Consider the following 20,704-nt stretch of genomic DNA (forward strand, 5'->3'; position numbering starts at 1 on the left):
CAGGCCGGTGCTGAATCCATGCCATGGGCATGAGAGCAATAGTAGTCGAGGCTGATGAGAGGGCAGGTAGGACCCTCCTAGAAAGTCAACACGTTCATCTAAAACTTATATATTTCCGCGTCTCCGAATGTACTTCTTGAAATCAATTTGCGCGTTTTAAATGTAATTTTGCATGAATATGACGTATCAGGCCACGGCCCTTGACAAATGCGAGTTTTTTAGGAGGGTCCTGCCTGGCATATCTGCACAATGTCGTTGTTGTCATGACATCTGTTTTAAGATGGGACAGAAACAGGGGTAGCCAGTGTTCACGGATCAGTGTTTGGCGCATGGAAGACATTCCAAAATTCACGTTATGGGAACCGGTCCTGTCCAAAGGAGATGTACACTCACCGGGTGAAGATTGTTAAACGTATTCTTTACAACAACAAAAACGTGAAGCAGTGGATGATGTAAGTTTAAAAAAAAACTTTATTTCACCTTTTCCAATTTCTGCATTTTTGATTGCCTCACTGGACTAAGAAAACAACTCCATCAGATTCATGTTGAGAGGAATGAAAGCGATTAAAGTGTGTGTGTGTACGTGAGATCGTGGTACATGTGTGCAAGCTTAGGGTGTTGTGTGTGTCCTGGTTACCGCGGAGAGTAGTGGCGCAGCAGTTAGCGCATTGCGTTACGAAACTGGCGACGCGAGTTCGATTCACATTCACGGTCGACATCAGTGACAAATATCTGAACCATTCCTGGGCCTCCCCTAGGTCGACTCAGTCTCGAATGAGTACCTGGTGCGGCGTGTAAACATCGCCACTAGGGAGAGAGAGGCGGTCGGGGGTGGTGCTGGCCACCCACTCCCCTCGCGTGCCGTGCCGACCTTTATTAGTGCTCGCGAACAGCACTTGCCCCAACAGTCTGATAAGGCTTTACGGGGGATCTTTGTATTTGTGTGTGTGTGTGTGTGACCTTGGTACCGTACACAAAGCTGGGTGGTGTGCGTGCGATTGTGTGCGCGCGTGTGTCACTGACACACCCCGCGTAAATTTGAACGCCTATCCCAGCAACGAACGTCAAGATTGGACCCGACCCGGCCCTTAACCCGGCCGCGTTACCGGCCTCTGTGTTCGAGTGGAGTAATCCCGTAAGCGGCATTACGCGCACCCAGAAAATCACCGCTTAGTATCAAAACCGTGTCCCCTTTAAGACATTGGAGTGATGGGTGTACGCCTGGAATGTAAGGATCCGACATTCATGGGTGCAAGATGATAAACAATTAAAAAAACTAGTTTTTTTATACCATTGTAAATATCGAACGTCTCAAATTGTTGCAAGAAACAGCTTTCAAAACTGTAAAGTACCCAATTTTCTGTAAGGGGGAAACATAAAGAGACCAATAATAAATAAAAATAACAAGAAGAGATGACAGGATAACGACGGCGATGCCGAACGCAGCGGCGAGTTATTGCAAGAACGGTGGACGATGCGAGCGGTGGAAGATCTGAGCGGTGGACTATGCGAGCGGTGGACGATGCGAGCGGTGGAAGATCTGAGCGGTGAACGATCTGAGCGGTGGACGATGCGAGCGGTGGACGATGCGAGCGGTGGACGATCTGAGCGGTGGACGATGTGAGCGGTGGACGATGTGAGCGGTGGACGATGCGAGCGGTGGACGATGCGAGCGGTGGAAGATCTGAGCGGTGGACGATGCGAGCGGTGGACGATGCGAGTTGTGGATGATGCGAGCGGTGGACGATGCGAGCGGTGGAAGATCTGAGCGGTGAACGATCTGAGCGGTGGACGATGCGAGCGGTGGACGATGCGAGCGGTGGACGATCTGAGCGGTGGACGATGTGAGCGGTGGACGATGTGAGCGGTGGACGATGCGAGCGGTGGACGATGCGAGCGGTGGAAGATCTGAGCGGTGGACGATGCGAGCGGTGGACGATGCGAGTTGTGGATGATGCGAGCGGTGGACGATCTGAGCGGTGGAAGATGTGAGCGGTGGACGATGCGAGTTGTGGACGATGCGAGCGAGTGATGGGCAGAGCCACCCTCAGTTAAAGCAGTCGTCGTCGTCGTTGTGACATCTCCTTCACCTCGTGTGACCCCCCGGGCCCCCCTCCCCACTCCCCCCTTCGGAACAACGATAACAGAACCAAAAGCACAACTTCATCTAAAATGTTCTTAAATAACAATTAAAAAATAATTATCTTCTGTTTTGCTTTCAAAAGTAGATATATCATAAACGCACGCGACACAAAAGTGTTCCTCTGCAGGCTCCCAAACAGAACAAAAACAGTCAAAGCAAAGCCACGTGTGCAGTAAGCTCCACTTTCATCCTGCCGACTACAAACTTCACAGTGCCTCGAGCAGGACTCCAGAGTCTCTGCCGGTTGTTATTTGTTTTATTCCCTTTCCCCTGCTAACATTTCTCCTCTTTTCTTTTTCTGCCTTTGCTTAAATACAGTAAAACGTCCCCACTCCCGCGGCGCGGTCAACTCGTCGATCGCGCCGTGCCTGGCAGAAAATGCACCTTGCTCTGTAAACCCAGGACCGACCCTCGACGCCCGACCCACAGAGGTCGCCCCCCCCGACCCCCCCCCCCCGCTCACCGCGCGACCTTTTGAAGGCGAGCGCCGTCGCCGTAGCCCCCCACCACGGAGCAGTCGCCCCTCCGGTGATCACGGGCGGATTTATTTTCTGTTGAACAAAATCTAAAAACTTCGACCGCGTGCGTGCTGGCGGCGACGGCTCTCTGTGGGGGGGGGGGGGGGGGGTCGCATCCCGACGTCCGCTCTACGCGCTGCGAGATTCTTCGGGAAACCGAACGAAGCTGCCGCCACGTGTGGAACGAAACGTCGGACGTCGCCCCAGAGCGCGCGTGCGCGCGCTCCGACCCGAAGCCACGCTAAAGAGGAATCGAACTACCGCGGCTTCTTCTCCACGTCTCTGGTGGAACTTCCAGAAGCTCCGTTTCGTCCGCACCTCTCGGGAATGAGCGAGGTGGGGAGGGGCGCGGTGTCGGCCTGCAGTGGCGCGGTGGTGGTGGTGATGGGGGCGAGAACGTGCACAGCGCGTTCCGCTCGGGGCGTAGAACAACATCTCGGACGATTCCGTGTCGAAGACATAAATGACGCACGAGTACACCCCGTCTAATAAGGCATCGGCAATGCGCCTCGCGGGCCGTGTCGCGTTGTCCGCCGCCTGCGCCCTTGGGCAGCGCCTCCGTTCCGAACCGAGCGGCGGAGCGATCGCCGCGACGTGGGGCCGGACGGGCGCATCGCGCCCTCGTGAGCGCGAGCCGCCTGCCCCACGCGGCTCGCGGCCTCGGAGCGGCGGTTAGCGCACCGAGCCGCGAACCCGGTGGCCAGAGTTCAATTCGTGGTCACGGCTAAGTGACAACTGAACCGGTCCTAGACACCCCCCTACCACTCTACCAACCCCCACTGACCGGCTTGGTGGTTGCAAGTAGGTGTGTGTGTGTGTGTGCCAGCCGTGTACTAAAGTACACACGCACGCGTGTGTGTGGCTAAATGACATTGTGACTCCGTGACAAACGTCAACTGGGTCATTCAGCGTCAATTCTCAGTGCGCCGGAGAGTTCGTTACACAGTTTCTGTGATGCGATATTTCACGGCGCCGCCGGCTCGCTCTCTGCCCCCCCCCCCTCCCCCAGCAAGCCGGACTGCCTGGCGCTTGCGGCCTTAGAAAGGCCTTTCATGCTCTGCGAGATCATACGTTTTGTTGCAAAACAATCGATTGGTTCTCCGCCACCGCTCGCCCTGCGCTTTAGTCCACATCTGGGCCCAGCGGCTCTCAGTTGTAGCATCCGGAGACAACCCGGTCTCATCGGTGGTGACAGAGGCCACCGCCAGATGTGAAAACCAGCCCAACAGTTTTGCCTTGTTTAATAAATACTTTGATTAGGAAGGCCCATTGGGTGTGACTTAGATTTGGCAACAGAATGACCCCCCCCCCCGCTCCACACCATCCCTGCCCACCCCCCGCCCCTCGTTTGTTTAGTTTGTGTTGAGAATGCGTGTGGAATATCACAATTATTACTCTCACATTATCACAATTATTGCTGCTGCCCGTAGCAGTATAACAGAGCCTGCTGTTTAAATTCCGTACCGTGTTCGCGGGGCTTGTAACGATTCAAAGGCTCGGCTCCATTCGTCGGCCATTAGAAAGTCAATTAGTTTTTTTAAGCTCGATAAATATAGATGCGCTTAATCGCGGGCGTTCGTGTCGATCGCTCCCAACTCATGTGCCGTGTCACACGACCGCTGGCGACTTGGCTTCGTCCCGTTGTGGATACCAGAAGCATCACAAGGGGGAGAGAAACGAAAGACAAATTCGTGAATCGAATAATCGTTGAGTTTGCGTTGAGTCGTTACATCCCGAGTCTTCGCTGTAGTGCCACGAGCCCTCTGCCCCCCCATCCCTCCTTTTCCCCCCATTCGACCCAAAACAATGACCCCGAGGCAGCGGTGCGCAGCCACGGTGTCGCTCGCTTGTGGCGGGAGCTCGAGTCGGAGAGGCAAACTCCAAAAAATAATTCGCAATTATTTTCCTTCCTTCTAAAAACCATTGCTTTATAAGTGGTTTCGTAACGCACTGTTAACTTATGGAGGCTCCGTCCCCCCCAAGACACTTTTATTCACAGACGTCTGAGGATGGAGGCAAAAAGAACAAAACCTAAGCACAACAAGAGTTTCTGACTTACCATAGAACTACTAAAACGTCAATAAAATTACGGAATGAGGTAAGCCTTTTTAACTGGATGCTGGACCTTGTGTGCAGTTCCCGCTCGGTTCTCCCCCTCGATCGTTTAGTCCCCGCGGCGGCTCCTCCGCGGAGGTCAGAGTGCAGCGAGCGGAGCTTCTATTTTTGAGCTCCTGGATTCGTTTCGTTCGGCAAGGGGGAGGGGGGGTGAGGCCAGCCGCCCCCCGCCCCCCCCCTTAGTCGGATAAACCCCGACGGCGTCCCCTCGTCCGGATCGACTCTCCGCTACGACACGTCTGTCCGGTTCCGGAGCCCCTCCCCAGCGCCGGCCGTCGCTCGTGCCACGCCGGGCCTCCGCCGCAGCCACAGCTCGGCGAGCTGGCGCCCGTCCGCGTAGGCGGAGGCCCGCGAGCCCAGGCACATGCGCAGCTGGTGCGGCGGCAGCGCGGGGTCGCACGCCACCGGGTGGTGCACGTGCACCACGCCGGGCTCCTGGCTGCGGAACGGGGCCAGCCTCGCGTGCAGCACGCGTGAGAACAGGTCCACGTCTTCCAGGCCCCAGCCGCGGATCGACGTGTCGAAGCCGCCCGCCGCCGCCAGGTCGCCGCGGTAGATGCACGTGATGCCGTAGCCGTACTCGCGCCAGAAACCGCCCCTGCGGCTCAGAGCGAAGTGGCCCGACGGGTCTCCCTCCGCCGCAGCTGGTGGCTCGTCGCCGGGCTCGCCGCGGGCAAAGCGCGGGTTGTACTCGCTGTACACGATGGGGAAATAGGCCGACGCGCCCTGCACGGTGTTGGCACGGCAGCGGTGCAGGAAGTCGGCCGTGAACACGAGGTCGACGTCGCAGAAGAGCAGCAGCGTGTCGTTGGAGAAGAGCGACGCGCCCTCCTCGAGCGCCACGCCGCGCGAGAAGGGGCCCGGCATGCGCCGGATCTCCAACTCCGCCCGCGGGTGGCGCCGCTGGTACCGGCGCAGGACGTCCCGGTGGCGCTCGGACGTCCCGGCCGAGCTGGCCGCCGCCCCGGACGCCGCCTCGGCCGCCGCCGCCGCGGCCGGCGAGGGCCCCGTGCGCGGCTGTTCGTCGAAGAGGAGCACGAGCAGCTTGACGTTCTGCCCCGAGCGCAGGCACGTGTGCTCGAAGCTGTCCATGAAGCGCTTGAAGATGCCGAGGCGTCCCATGAGCGGCACCAGCACGTGAACTTTGCCCTCGGCCTGCCGCGGCCCGGCGGCCTCTCCGTCTCCGCCGTCGCCGCCATCGCCCCCGTTACCGCCGCCCCCGTTCCCGCCGCCCCGGTCGAATAACCGAAACGGCACGAACATCTTGAGCGGCTTGGAAAAGATGGAGAGGGAACCCCGGATCAAGGAGCCGCCTTTGCTATTGGCGGCGGCTGAGCGGTCGATGCTGAGCGCGAGCGCCTCGGGGTCGCGGATCTCCTCGGCCTCGTGGGACTCGGCGCGTACGAAGCTCTGCTGGAGGTAGGCGTGGCGCCGCACGGGCACCGTCATCTTCTTGCCGGCGTACTTCTTGTAGAGCAGCAGCAGATCGAGCACGTACTCGGCGCCGGACACGGGGTTGACGCGGGAGTAGCCGTACTGCAGCTCCTTGTAGTCGATGACGCGCCCGCGCGCGTGCGAGTTGGCGTTGATCATCTCCATCACCTGCGGGGGGGGTGGGGGGGTCAGGGTTGGGGTGGGGGTGGGGTCCGAGGGATCACGGCGGAGATTGGAGGAGAAGATCGAGATTAAGATCGAGATATCATCGCCGAAGCCGTTGAAACCACCGCTTTCTCCTCTTCCGCCAGATCTTGAGACTGCTGCTGCACGGTAGACACGCGACATCCAAGAGGATTGGGATGATGATGATCTGGCTCTGTTGGTGCACGCCTATGATCCAGCGGTTGATGGATCGCATATATTAGTGAAACTACCAAACGTGTTTGATTGACAGGTAACCGAGAGATGTCTGTGCAGTACAGCAAGTTGGTGTCTTATCCCTGTCTATGCAGAGCTTTGAGTGTCATTCCTGTCTGTGCGTGACGGGGTCTTTATCGGTACTCCTTGCAATGATTTCACCAACGTCCCGAAGCAGGACCTTCCTGCAAAACGCTGAGGTTTTTCTGAGTAAAACAAAATAGATTTTATTATTTTATTGTTGATGGATGGCCCGAGTAGAGAAAAAGGACAAAATGTAGACGAAAACAAAAGTTGAGTAATTGGAACATCCTCCCGGCCAGGAATTCTATTTTAACTTTTTCCCAAACACAAAGGCGGAGTAATTTCCCCAGGAACGTCACTGTGGGCAGGGGGAGAGGCGTCTGGCACCCTCGTGCACGGGCCCCGCTCCCATCCCCGCGGCGTCGCCAAAACGCCAGGGTCAACGACGACCCGTGGACCGCCCGGGGTCTTGTGGCCACCGGCCCCCTCATCCCCCCAACCCTCCCCCCGCCTACGTCACGAGCGAGCGCTCACGCACGACCGCACGCACCCTCATGATGATGTCGTCGAGCGCCAGCCTCATGGCCATGCCGAGGGAGCGGCGCGGCGGAGCGCCGTCCGCCGCGCTGTACTGCAGGCGGCCCGTCAAGAAGTCCCACTCGAGCACCTGGTCTCGCGACGGCGGCGTGAACCGCATGAACGTGGGCGGCGCGCCCAGCCGCCGGTCCTCGCGCCGCGGCCGCTCCGCCGCGCCGCCGGCGCCGCTGGCGGCGCCGCCGCCAGCGGCGGCGGCGGCGGCGGCCTCGCCCGCCGCCAGCTTCGCGGCCAGCGCCGCATCACGGTGCAGCTGCAGCGTGCGCTGGCGCAGCTCGGAGATGCGCAGCGCCAGCAGCTGCGAGTGCAGCCGGTGCTGGTAGGCGGGCTGCTTGTTGGGGTGCAGCGTGATGGCGGCGCGCATCTTGCTCTTGTGCAGGTCGTGGATGTAGCCCTTGTGGTGGTGCTCGTAGTTCTCGTAGAACAGCTGCTGCATCTGCGGGGGCCGGGGGGGTACGGGGGGGGGGGCAGACAGGCAGATAGCGGGGGGGGGGGCGGGGGGTCAGATGCTGTGCGAGCTGACGCTGGCGAGCCGTGAGTACGCTTGTGCAGGTGGCGCCGGGTGCCGATGCCGGATTCTGCGGTTTATCAGAATCGTAATCTTTATTTAGACTGAGCAATCGCTCCGGAAAGTAAGACGCAACCCCGAACCGATGCCTTGCGTCAATAGTTTATGCATTTAACGAATCTGCTCACATAATCCGCAGAATATGGTGCCGTTTAATGGACTGAGTGGGAACGATGCGACTAAAGATCATAGCAAATGTCATCTGTTAGTCATTTATCCAGGAAAGTGTCAGAAGGAGGAACCTACGTTGGCCAATTCTATTAATGAGGGTTTGGCACATGGGAGGAAACGTGAGGAGGAGGAGGAAAGCCCCAAGATTGTATATCTTAATTAAAATCAGCGATGCGTACGTCCCGTGGGGAACATGTGTGCACACCTACACGCACACCCACGCACTAAGACAAAGACACGCGCACGCGAGACCTCCACGCAGCCTGCACGAGCATCCAGAGACAACAATCACAAGCGCCGCACTGCCGCGCCGATCAAGCCAACTTGCTGTGCTGCCATCTCCGAATCACCTCGAAGCCAAGCGGCTTTACGAGTTTCGCAAATCTCCACACGCCCCGCCGAACCCTCGGCTACTGCCACCGGGCCTCGGCTGCTCTGAAACGGATTTGGACGACGGGGCAGACGCACACCATACTCTCGACCTGGCACAGGGCACCTTGGCCCCTCGACCGAGGCGGTTTTGCCAAACAGCGCACCGAGAGGGGAACCGGTGGCAGCCTGGCTAAATGAGCGAGCGAACGGACGGGCGGGCGGGCGGCGTGCAAGCGGCACAACCGTGCGGGGCCCCAGCGAGCTCGGAGGGGCCCAGGCTCTTGGCTAGGGAGAGCCGGCGGGGTGGGGGGCCCCGTGCCCACCCACGCTTCCAGGGCGCGCGCCACCGTGGCCGCATTCATTTCGATTCGCCAACGACGCAGTTTAAAAATGCAGGTATCGGGCGTAGCGTGTCAATTCCTGCAACGCACAAAACACATTTATTTATTCGCTTTGGAGGTTCGCGCCGCTCGGACACCCGTGGCGCTCGACGCACCCCGCTCGCTTTGAATCTGCGGCGTCGCGGAAGGGGGGCTGGGCGGAGCAGGGGGGGATGGTCCCGCCATTGCGCCTCGGGGTTATTTTTTATCATTAGAAATTAAATTAATTTCCTGCTGTGCCGCTTCCATTTCAGAAAATCCGGATGTACTCCCCCCCCCCCAAACCAAATACAAACGCGAGGTAGTGGGGCGAGGCGCTTCATACCAAGCTGGTGGCTCACTGTGGGTGAGAAGGGAACATCCCCCCCTCCCCACACCTTCACCAAAGCTTTGGTTCCAGGATAATGTCGACGGCGGCGCGTGACGGATAGAATCCGTTATTTTACATTTGTATAAGCTGCATGGAATTGGTTCGCGCGATCCCGGCGCAGCCACCAGAGGCGCTACACTCACACCGCAAGGTTAAACTTGACGCTTGAATCCCGATTCGCGATATCGCCCCGAATCCGCCTGCTGCAAGGGCGTTGAGTCTATCGCCGACAGACTTCGAAAAGTTGGTAGAAGGCGGCTATCCCTAACCTCAAATTCCCATGCACCACACCCCCCCCCCCCCCCCCCATATCTGACGCCGTAAACTCGCACGATGTTGTCTACGAACCTGCACCCCAAAAACATTGTGTTCCACCGCCCTCTGCGACGGACGGCATTGTCACGGCCACTAGGCTGGTCCCCATCTATCGCTTGTGGAATATCCACATTCCCGAGACAGGGGTCAGTATATCCGCAGGACAAGCACCGTTTGCGGCCACAAATACGGCACTTCATTTATTGACTTCGTAGATATCTGGGGTTGCCTCCTGTGTGGGTTTGATCCGGACAGTCTAGGAATTGGCATCTGGGTTCGAGCGGCATATTGTGCCGAGTCGTATTTGCAGTAAACTGCACAGTTTTGATCATTGACCAAGGCTGACTAAAAATAAAACTGTCTGGGTCTGGCCTGTGGATGCAAGTGGCGGCCGTACAATTGTGGCGTTGCGTTCCCGTTGCGCCAGGCAGTGGGGTGAGTCCCGCAACTGTACAGCCGGCAAGTTGGCCTCGCTGGCGCCAGATCAGCGGCTTGGTTTCGTCGCATGTGTGATGACAGGCGATCCATCAGTGGGCATTTTGGCCGAAACTCACGAGGTCGAGTGAGAGAAAGGGAAACGAAAAGCCCCAAGACTGCCACGCAACCAAAGCATTCGGTGTTTCTGGTTGAGATGGGAGTTAATATTGTGTGTAGAACATATTTCCGTGAAAGACGATTTTGGTGAAATGGTTGGCAATGTTTTGTTAAACCAAGCATTGTCAGTTTAACGCCGTGCCAAGGCAGACGCTGCTCGGCGTTTAGACTCTGCGTGCTGCTGTGAAACTGCGGAGTTATTTCGGTGATTCCACTGCACCGCTGCAGAGCCTGGCTTCCAGTCGGGGTTAAGCTGCCTCTGATTAAAACCAAGTTCTCGAGTGTAGCGAGTTGATTGTGGACCATTGGTGGTTTCCACCGCTCAACGCCTCTCTATTGCTCGAGCGATCAAATGGAATGGCTGTCATCTCTGTTAGCAGACCCTGAAGCCAGTAGTGGGTAGGTACCATAATTGAAGAAGAAAGAAATGTCTGTATCGCGCTTACTAGGTGTGACGCTCAAAATGCGATGAGTGCTCTTGGCGGAGCAAAGGAGAAAGGCTCGTGTCTCACAGGAGTTGAACAAGAGTCGCGTTCGAGCCACTTCAGAGCTGATGCAATTCCCCGTGATCATTCCCCGACGCCTTGTAACGTTATGCCGCACGATGCAGGGAGTTTCCAGCGGACGTTCCTCCTTCTTCTTCTCCTTACAGCACAGTAGGCATACCGGGACAATCGGGGGAGTTCAAGCATCGAGTCTGGCGTGCCAACCCCGTAGCATTCAGCAGGGACAGCGCTGAGGAATCGGGGCAGGCAACATCGTAAGCTGCGGTTCGTTAAGCGCTCGTCCACGTGCTCGCGTGTCAACTGCGGCGCTCCGGCCAGGTGGGTGCCCTAAAACCGTCAGAGTCTGATGTGAGAGGGCAATGAAAGCTCGTGTAATTCCCTGCTGTCCCCACCGCCTTCAAAGCCCCGGGGGAACACTGGGCCACGCGTGGCGTCGGCAAGCGCGTTTCCCCTGCTGTTGCTGCGCGGCGCCGTTGGGGCGGAGTCGCGACGAGCCGCGCGTCGCGCTCACCGAGGGGAGCGGCTCGTTAATGGGTGAGCTCGTTATTGAAATCCCGTCGACAAAATAACAAAAAACGGGGGCGCAGGAGAAGCGGGGAATGTGAAATGCATGACCACAGCGGGCGGTGTTGAGGCTGATGTTGGTCACAAATGAAGGCCGGATTTCAAATGTCTGGAATCCTGACAAAACCGCATGCCAGCTCTCCGGGAAGCAACATAATTATCGGAAAGCATAAAACAACATTAAATAGTTTCTGTACACACACACACACACGCAAACATCCTAATGTTCCACGCCATAAAGACCTCACCACTATTGTCATGAACATTGGCTCATAACAGAGAAAAACATTAGTGTTAATGTTTTGCCTCTTCCACTCTCGCTTTCCAAAAGTTCCAGTGCCTGAAGTGTTCATGTAATGTTCGTTATTATCCTGTTACAGGGCACCAGTAATGGTGGTGGTGGCGAGATGCCTCTTGGCCTGTGGGTTCCCACCGCTGCTAACGCATTCCCTGAAGCTCTGCCTAATCTTCCAGTGCCATTAGCCCTCCAGTGTGGTTATTCCCTGGGTTTATGGCCGGCGTGGTTCAAGTAAAACAGAGAGAATAAAAATATTAGTCATCATTATCACCAGGACGATGTGCTGTCTCCAGAGCCGTGCTGACAGGACGAGGCGTGGACGGAGGAGAGGACTCCCCGGAGTTTAGGGAACCATCTGCGCAACGTAAAAAACTGGCCTCTCTCCATCCTCGCGGGCCGCGGCGCGACTCCCGCTTCGACGCGACCGAGCTTTGTGCCGCAGTTTTGCATTTGAAGCGACGTGCAAACGCGTACAGAAAGCACCCGGGGCCCTTCGTGCGTGATGCAGTTCCCCGAAAAACTGCATCGCGGTCTTCTTCTGTTAGGTTACCATCGAAATACATTTGAGCAAACGTGATTGACTGGCGGTTTGCGACCAAAATGTTGAAATATGCAAATAATATACGCAAATAAATTAGAGTAATTGAAAACGCACATGTGACCGCGACGTCACAAGCCATGCAATGCTTGTGCCGGCTCCTCCGTGCTCGTGAGCGCAGCCACCCTGCACAGTGATCGTGCAGAGCTAAGAGCGGGCGTCGTCTATCCTGCTCAGCGCTCGCTCTGCGTGCGAAGCACTCGAGTCGCGTTTGGGAGGACAGCCATCGGCACAGAACGAGCAACTTCCAACGCGGATGTCCACCAGGCTGAGGTAGGCTGCTTGCCGTGTGGATTATCGAGCGGCTCACTGTGTGGCTCATTTTGTGGCTCACCGTGTGGCTCACTGCATGCTTCATGGCAGCAGGTGGCTACGATGCAGCAGCAGGAGCAAATGTTCTCAGCTTCTAAGGAAACTCGCATGAAATAACACATCAACGGAATTACCTATTTGGCAAGGTCTGGCCTTTGTCGCACAAAAATAACAATGCTAATATTAGTTGTTAGCAGCAGCTCCGTTTTAAAGAGAATTCCACCGCTCACTTTCGAAAAAATGTCCATAAAGATTTGCAGACTCACGATACACCGAAGAAAATCCATTTAAATAAAAAATAAACCCAGTGAGTTACCACGGTACATTTTCAGCCGATATAATGGGCTTGTAAATTTCATGACACATGCTCGAGCTCCGTGGGCTCTCGGTGGGAGGAAAAAAAATAAAAAGCGTGGAGCCTTATTTAAAACAGAACGCTTTATTACCCCACTCCGTGCGGCCCTCAATTCCCTCGCCTCCCAACACCGCCTCTGCAAAATGGGGCCACAATTTGTCCGACTGCCAGGAGGTCAAACAGAGCCTAAATGGGACGGTAGAGATTGGCAGCGGCATGGTAATGTTTCACTTCCCCTAAAGAGATGCGGACCACGTGAGCGCGATGGAAATCTGCAGTGCTGCGGCCACGTTAACGCTTCACCGGCACATCCCCACCCCACCCCTCTCCAACCCGTCGTTACTGCGCCCCACGGGAATTCGGCACGATCTAAATGTACGGTGCTACAACCCACGCTTGACAAAAATCATCCGTCGGTTCGATTGCACATACGTATGTTGAACTTCTTTCGCACTGTACATAGCCAACCGTGCGATAATCGGAGAAGCCCCCCCCCCCCAACCCCCGCGCGCTTTCGCGCTGGCTCCCTCTGCGCGTCGTTTTCAGCGGCTGCAGGAGGTGGAAATACGAAGGAGGCGACCGTAACTGACGCACGCCGCCGGTGCTGGCTCGGGTTCAGCGTGAAGGGTGCGGCCGGCGCTCTCAGGAACGGCCGCTTTGCAACGCGCCGCAACTCGAACGCCCGCGGCCCTGCTCGTCGGAGCGGAGCTATCCCGCGATGCCGCTCCGTAACAAAGACGCCGAGGGCCCAATTGAGGAGCAGGTGATGGACGTGGAGCCGTGCGCCGGGGTCCCAGGGCGTTTCGCCCCCCGCGGGTTCGCGCTCGCGAGGGGGGAAGGATGGCCGAGGTGCACGCGGACGCCGGGGGATGTGAAGCCGAGAGTGCAAAAAGGGAAGTAATGGCCCGCTTCTTACTCCGTATGCTCTTTGCGAATCACAGAAGAGCGTCGATTATTCGAGGCACAGCACAGAGCGCCATCGCGGTTGGGCACTTTGCGTTTTCCGGCAACCGCCACCACCGCCACCACACCCCTCATTAGCACCGTTCTCCCCGAGCCCTCGCATGCTCGGCTTAAATATGAGAATCAAAACATAGGCAGGCTTGTGCGGACATTCTGCTGACTTTGGCTACGAGTCAGGAGCAATGTGGCGATTAATGCGATTAAATGTTGGCTTCCTCCGAATCGTGCCGAGTCAAGATCAACGTCGCAGCTAATGCGGCCATGCGACTCTCCCAGGCAGGCGCCGTTCCCCACAGCGGTTTGGCTCGAAGGCCCGCGTCTGTGGTTGCGCCAGGAGGGGCCGCTTGTCTGCCGTTCAGCGCCAGGACGGTCGGATTCCCGAAATGGAAGGCGCCCGCACGACCCGATCACTCCAACCCCTTGGAGCACACGTTGCTCATTTCTGCTGTCAGTTTGTGCTCGGGCTGCCAAAGATGAAAACAAAACGGCGAGCCCTAAGGCGCCGCACGTATCGGCAAATCATAGAAATGGCGGTCGGCCGTGAGGCTTTGCATCCGAGGAGCCGAGCATCGGACTGGATGATGTCTTGTGGGGTTGGATGGGAAGAGAGGCGGTGGGTGGTGGCGGTGCCTACGGTGGTGGTGGTGGTTGTGGTAGCTGTTAGGAGTGATTGCGGCATGAGTTCACTGAACACAACAGGCCCTTAATGTGTCTGGGGGGAAACGACCGAGCAAATCCGGCGTCGCAGGGGGCGGTGAAAGAACTCGACCCCTGGCAGCTGCCGCGGCCACGAGAGCTCGGCCTCCGACAGCTGCTGGACCCACGGCCGCGGGAACTCTTCACGGCGCTGACCAGCAAAGCGGCTTTCGTGCCGCACATAACGATGCTCCCCCTCCGGCCAAACCGTCACTCGACTCCGCATAAACGTTCGCCTTGTTAAAACACACGGGAAACATTTCCAATGTGCCCTCTAGAAAGCATCAAATGAGCCCACATTTGATGCCATTTGCAAATCGCCCAAAGATGCTGGATGTAATTACTAGAGAAACGTCGTCCTCAAATGCTAAATGTTGTGGATTCACTCTTCAAACACACCGGTGGGCTGAAGAAGTAACTAACTGGCGTTTTGGTGTGGACCAATCAGTTTCAAGGACAATGCATATATTATCATGGTATGTTTTTTGTTTGTATTTTGACTGCAGGTATTGTGGTTAATGCAGAGATGAATCCTTGTAAAAAGGTTTCAGTTTTGCTGCCAGAAAAAAGGGGGAAAACCCTATTATAATTGGCGTTTTGTTAACGTGACACATTTTTTTACTGATTGGCCGTGTCGGGTGGTGGAGGGTTGCGACACATTTATAATAACGCGATCAAACCCAAAAACCTTTATTATGAATCGTGAAAATCCCTCCCCTTCTACCTCCACCCCATACGGCAGTGGTGGCGACGTTTCCCTGGCACGTGCGAGGGGGGCAGCAGCGGCGGCGTGAGGAGAGAGGCGGCCGAAGCGCGGTGGGGAGGCGTGGAGAGAGAATGGCGCCTCGACAAATACCCCTTTGTACGCTCGTAACGGTTACCTGCATTTGTTCAGCCCTGGCGTTGGCAATATTTCTATATATTTATATATTAATATAATTTTTCCACTCTTTTTCACGCAGCGACAAAGTATTTAATTTCCAAGAATGTTTCCCAGAATCGGGCATTCAGTTGACTGCTGCATAGTTTGCACTTAAAAGAAAATAATGAGTTTTTTTTTTGTCAGACGCAGACTGGACATCGTTTCAAATTGGCTACTCTGCGAATATTTTCCCAGCGATGTGAATTCTTCATTCCTATGGTGTGGGTGAGTCGTTCCATAGGATCGGCGCTTTTGACTTCCCCCACAAAGCGGTACGCACTTTACAGACCCCAGGGAGACGATTGCCTGACGGTTTGAACTCGCAAAATTCTCGTTTGCGAGCCGCCTGCACCCCACCGCTGAGCCATATGGCACCTCGCTCGATCTCCACCGAGAAAAGGATTCCACTTGGCGTGCGACAAATTCCCCTTGCAAAAGCAAGGCCTCTGAGCTGTCTGGATAAAGGTTTGAGTCCACACCGAGGAGCAGCGGCGGGCTCGCTGGAAACCGCGGCTCCCGTGCTCTCGGCGAGAAGCGGCCGCAGATAAACCCTAGCTCCTGTGTCGGCTTGACACAAGTCACGACACGGAGGCCACCCTGACAGGGCCTGCCTGGGGCGCACGTGGCAGGATGTGGCAGGGCTCGGGGCTAAGGGGGTATTGATGAGGTTAGGGGGCGCTCGAGGGTTAGGGGTTAGGCTATGAAGGGTTAGGGGTTGGGTTGGAGAGCTTTATCAAGGGGTACGTGGCCAGCGTGCGAGGGGTTTGGGGGACTCAGGCCTAGGCGGCTCGACGGCTGCGGGCTACGGCGCTGTGGAACGGGGGTTAGACAACTATGCGTATATGTTGCAAGCAACTAAAGAGCTACGCGCTAGGAGCTATGGCTCCTGTGGCTACGAGTTCGGGGCTATGGGCTAGAGGGCTGTGTGTGAGCGAGGGGAGGGGGCTAGGAGCTGAATCCTCCTCGTCTGCGCGACACGCCCTCGCTGCCACGCTCCCCTACCCGTGGCGCGGGCGGTCTCGCGGGTCGACTGCCGAACTGCGTGGACGTACATGGCCGTGTTCTTCCGCTGGCCGTGGCCACTCCGCATTCGTCACTGCGCTCGTTTATTTTTGTTTAGTGATGTATTTTCTTTTAGTCCGGCCCAGTGATTTAATCGGTGTGGAATTCTGCAGGGCGTAGCGCGACGCAGGAATTACCCTGTGAAACCCTGGGAACTCGCGGCCCCCCTTTTCAGGCTCAGTCACTTGGAACTCTTTTTCCGAGAAGCAGACATTGGGAGATTGGGTTTCAGGCCGCTTTTGCATGCGATAATGAGCGGGCAATTTTATTGTGACGTCGCCAGGCTGAGAGAGAGAGAGAGAGGTTCCGCCTAAGGTGCCCCAGATTACTCGCTCGTACACTAAGTTTACAGATGCTGCCGTGGTGCGATGGTCGGCTCGCCGGACTTGTAATGCCGTGGCCACCGGCTCAATCAAACGACGTGGCAAGTTTCTTAAATCTCCCGTGCCGCCTCTGTCCACCTATCCGCATGAACGGGTGCACCACAGTTATAAGATCGGCAGGTCGCGTGTGACGGAGTAAAGTGTGCAGAACTCCCATCTCTTCCAAGGCAGCTGACCAACGTGGAAGAGTAGGCCAAATACCCCTCTAGTGGAGACCCTTCACCAACAGCGGTGGCGTGAGCAAGAATTTCGAGGCTGCGCCTTTGTCTCCACCCTCACACTCAACCTCGCTGGTCCAAGACAAACATATCGGCAGTAATATTCCAACAACACAGACCTCACGTGAGTGGGGAAAGAGAGAAAAAAAAGAATGGTAAAATAACACCGCCTGACGGGTGACGGAAACGTACACTGCAGTGTGTTTTTATATTTCCCCGTTACACCTAAATGTGTAGAGACAACACATTTCAGATGGGCCCTTCAAACGCCGCGCTGCTACTGCTTTATTTGCACCTCTCTCTCACTGCGACAATCCCCAGAGACACCGCGCAGCCCGAAGCTTCGTCTCGCGTAACCGAGTTTCCGCAAAGTGGTCCCGCGTCGCCACCGGCGGCTTTCGAGTTCGATCGTCCAAGTAACGGTGCCTCGCCGTAGTCGTTTACAGGACGGTGGGGTCGCTAATGAATCCCTAATGCCGTCAAGTTTGGAGCCTGCCATTCATCAAATCAGCTGCCAATCACCTCCTCCCGTGTCCCACCCTATTCTCACCGATCTCCATCACTCCACGGTGCTCCGCCCATCGGCACGAGTCCCGCGTTTGCATTCCCACGTAAGCGCAGCATAACCACGTTAACCGGGTCACTGCCGCGGCTTTCTGCATCTTCTCGGCTGCGAGTCGCGATGCGGGATGGCGCTCGGTCTCCCAGCACATTATTGATCTTCACCGAAATCTCCTTTGCGTTCCTAAAACTTTGCGGGGGGAGAAAATAAAACCGGGCCAGACTTTCTGCAGCTACAGAGTCCACGAGGTCATTACCGATAAAAACAGCGTTTCCCTCCCTCCCGCCACCACTGCCACGCACTCCCTGCTCGACTCGGACCACGTCAGATCCAATCTCTGTAATTGTGCTTGGCCTAATTTCTTTCCTGTGGGCGCGCAGCGCGGCGTGGAGTGCGGCGTTATTCGGTTTGACGTGACTCCAACAACGTGGCAGCCCCGCTAGGACTCGAGTTGGTTACAATGGTGCCCTCCGGGGGACGGGTGGTGGGGGGCTGGCCCCACACCCCCACCCCACCCACTGGATTCCCTGCCCCTCGCTCATGTAGTAAATTATGAGCCAGCTAATATTGAGGGCATTACTTGTGATCGCGCGTCTTGACCGCCGCACCTGACCGAATGACTGCACGGCTCGCTCTGTGGCTCATGTCTGGCTCATGACTCACATCTCTGTGTGGATAATTTCTCACCGAGTGGCTCATGTCTGGACTCATGGCTCTGTTTTCGACGAGATGATGTCATCTTGTGTGAGTGGCCGCCTGCCCCGGTGAAATATTTGAAATATATTAATAAAGAGAGCAACGTTATTTTCCAGGGGTTATATTTTCCACATTTCTCTGGCAGCCACCACCGTTCCTCTGTGGCATAATTCGGCACGTGGCCTCTAACCTCCATAACAAATTTGCTGCATAATTCATGGCACGCCATCGAAAATAGCCACTGCTGTCTCCTTTCCATAATGGCCGAGCCTCGGCCACAATAAAAAAAGAAACACCACCTAGCGCTGCACCCGGTACCAGCAGGAACCCTCAGATTAAAGGCCGCAGTTAACCCCCGTGGCCTCCTACGTGGCAATTCCCTGCACGTGCAGAGAGAGCGGAATGATAGGAGGGAGATTTGCGATTTCTCTCTTTTATCTTCTGAAGTGGCTCTCTGGGAGATAGCGGCTCTGGGGGAGAGGGGCTCTGGTGGAGAGGGGCTCTGGGGGAGAGGGACTCTGGGGGAGAGGGACTCTGGGGGAGAGGGACTCTGGGGGAGAGGGGCACTGGGGGAGAGGGGCTCTGGGGGAGAGGGGCTCTGGGGGAGAGGGACTCTGGGGGAGAGGGACTCTGAGGGAGAGGGGCTCTGGGGGAGAGGGGCTCTGGTGGACAGGGGCTCTGGTGGAGAGGGGCTCTGGTGGAGAGGGGCTCTGGTGGAGAGGGGCTCTGGGGGAGAGGGGCTCGGGGGGAGAGGGGCTCTGGTGGAGAGGGGCTCGGGGGGAGAGGGGCTCTGGGGGAGAGGGGCTCTGGTAGACAGGGGCTCTGGTGGAGAGGGGCTCTGGTGGAGAGGGGCTCTGGGGGAGAGGGGCTCTGGTGGAGAGGGGCTCTGGTGGAGAGGGACTCTGGTGGAGAGGGGCTCGGGGGGAGAGGGGCTCTGGTGGAGAGGGGCTCGGGGGGAGAGGGGCTCTGGTGGAGAGGGGCTCGGGGGGAGAGGGGCTCTGGTGGAGAGGGGCTCGGGGGGAGAGGGGCTCTGGTGGAGAGGGGCTCGGGGGGAGAGGGGCTCTGGGGGAGAGGGGCTCTGGTAGACAGGGGCTCTGGTGGAGAGGGGCTCTGGTGGAGAGGGGCTCTGGGGGAGAGGGGCTCTGGTGGAGAGGGGCTCTGGTGGAGAGGGGCTCTGAGGGAGAAGGGCTCTGGGGGAGAGGGGCTCTGGGGGAGAGGGGCTCTGGGGGAGAGGGGCTCTGGGGGAGAGGGGCTCTGGGGGAGAGGGGCTCTGGGGGAGAGCGGCTCTGGGGGAGAGGGGCTCTGGTGGAGAGGGGCTCTGGTGGAGAGGGGTGCCCGTGCGAAGCCGTGGCGGGGCGAGCACCGACAGGGCATGATACGGCTCTCAAACCTGCTCGTCTGCGTGTCGTTCGCAACGCTCCACTGCCACGGTGGGCGACGCTTGGAAAAATACCGCCGATCTGAAAAAATACCGCGCCGTTACCAAATCGTCTGCCTTAACCAACTTCCTGACCCCCAATGGTATCCGTCATTGAATATTGCTCAGGTTGGGTGAGTCGCAGCCTCTACCAACAGCGAGAAGATTACTGGATGTGGTGTGCTGTATGCGGAAATATTTTTTTCAGGGTCATTGTCCCCGGGCGGGTCAGGCTGAAATTAAGCCCTTGTTAGGCACACCCATTGACACGTCCATCACTGCCAATCGCGATCTCTAAAAAGCAATATTTGACTGGAGGCAGCGTTATTTTGCACGACAGCTTCAAATAATCAAGTCGCACGATGGCGAGCTCCACCGCACCCCCCTCCGCCACCCAGCGGTGGCCACGTTGGCGCCGCCGCCACGGCACACCGTGATGGCGCGGTCGAGGAGGCTCGCAGCAGATGCCACTGGGCAGGTGGTGGAGGAGCAGTGATCGCAGCACGGCGATCAACGGCTAAATAAATGAATCAAGGCAGCGGCAAAAGTTGGCACGGTTTGGGGTACAGGTGGTGTGCCTGGCAGCCCCGTCCGTTGCCCTGACTGGTAAACCCGTAACACCTGGGTCCACCCTACGACCGCGCGCCAGCAAAACACCGCCGCTCCCTGCGGACCCCAAGCGCACACGGCCTGGCACGAGCGCCGCACGGTGGCGTACGGCAACCGCCACCGCCGTCATTAATTACCGCTCCGGCCGATGGGTCGGGCGGCTTGTCAGACGTGCCGTGTGGCTGCACACGTTCATGTCGTTTATAATTATTGCCAGGGTCAGTGCATTAGTGTGAGCAATGGCGCATGCTAAACCGCCGTGATGGATTGATGAGGCCGAAACTTGACGGAGAAGCGTGACCCCCCGACTCCCGCCGAATCAGAGTGAAGTTCTTTTCTGAATTAACGTGTCTCGACGTTACGGACGTGGAGGTGAAAACAACATTGCATCCCCTCTGAAGCGTTCAACGCCCATGGCGCGTCTCCGTGTCGTCCACGGCGAGAATCCGGCGCGGCTGCGACGCGGCGCTTCGCCAAAATAAAGGGACGCGTGCGGGCATCGCTCTCGTTGCAGAGACCATTTGG

At 57.2% G+C, this 20,704-nt stretch overlaps 1 protein-coding gene across 1 annotated transcript in view; it reads right to left on the reverse strand.

Annotated features, from left to right (window-relative positions):
* Positions 1-453: 453 nt before the first annotated feature.
* Positions 454-20,704, reverse strand: part of CHSY1 (chondroitin sulfate synthase 1) — an 88,634-nt gene continuing 68,383 nt past the window's right edge. Inside the window, exons 2-3 of the mRNA XM_032951431.2 lie at positions 7,205-7,684; positions 454-6,378 (exon numbers count right to left, since the gene is read on the reverse strand). Coding sequence (XP_032807322.2) covers positions 5,005-6,378; positions 7,205-7,684 — 1,854 coding nt within the window. The 3' untranslated portion in view covers positions 454-5,004. The remainder of the gene's footprint in view (positions 6,379-7,204; positions 7,685-20,704) is intronic.

The sequence above is a fragment of the Petromyzon marinus genome, chromosome 1, assembly GCF_048934315.1.
Source record: "Petromyzon marinus isolate PM22_M1 ecotype Great Lakes invasive population chromosome 1, UKy_Petmar_22M1.pri1.0, whole genome shotgun sequence".
Lineage (NCBI taxonomy): Eukaryota > Metazoa > Chordata > Hyperoartia > Petromyzontiformes > Petromyzontidae > Petromyzon > Petromyzon marinus.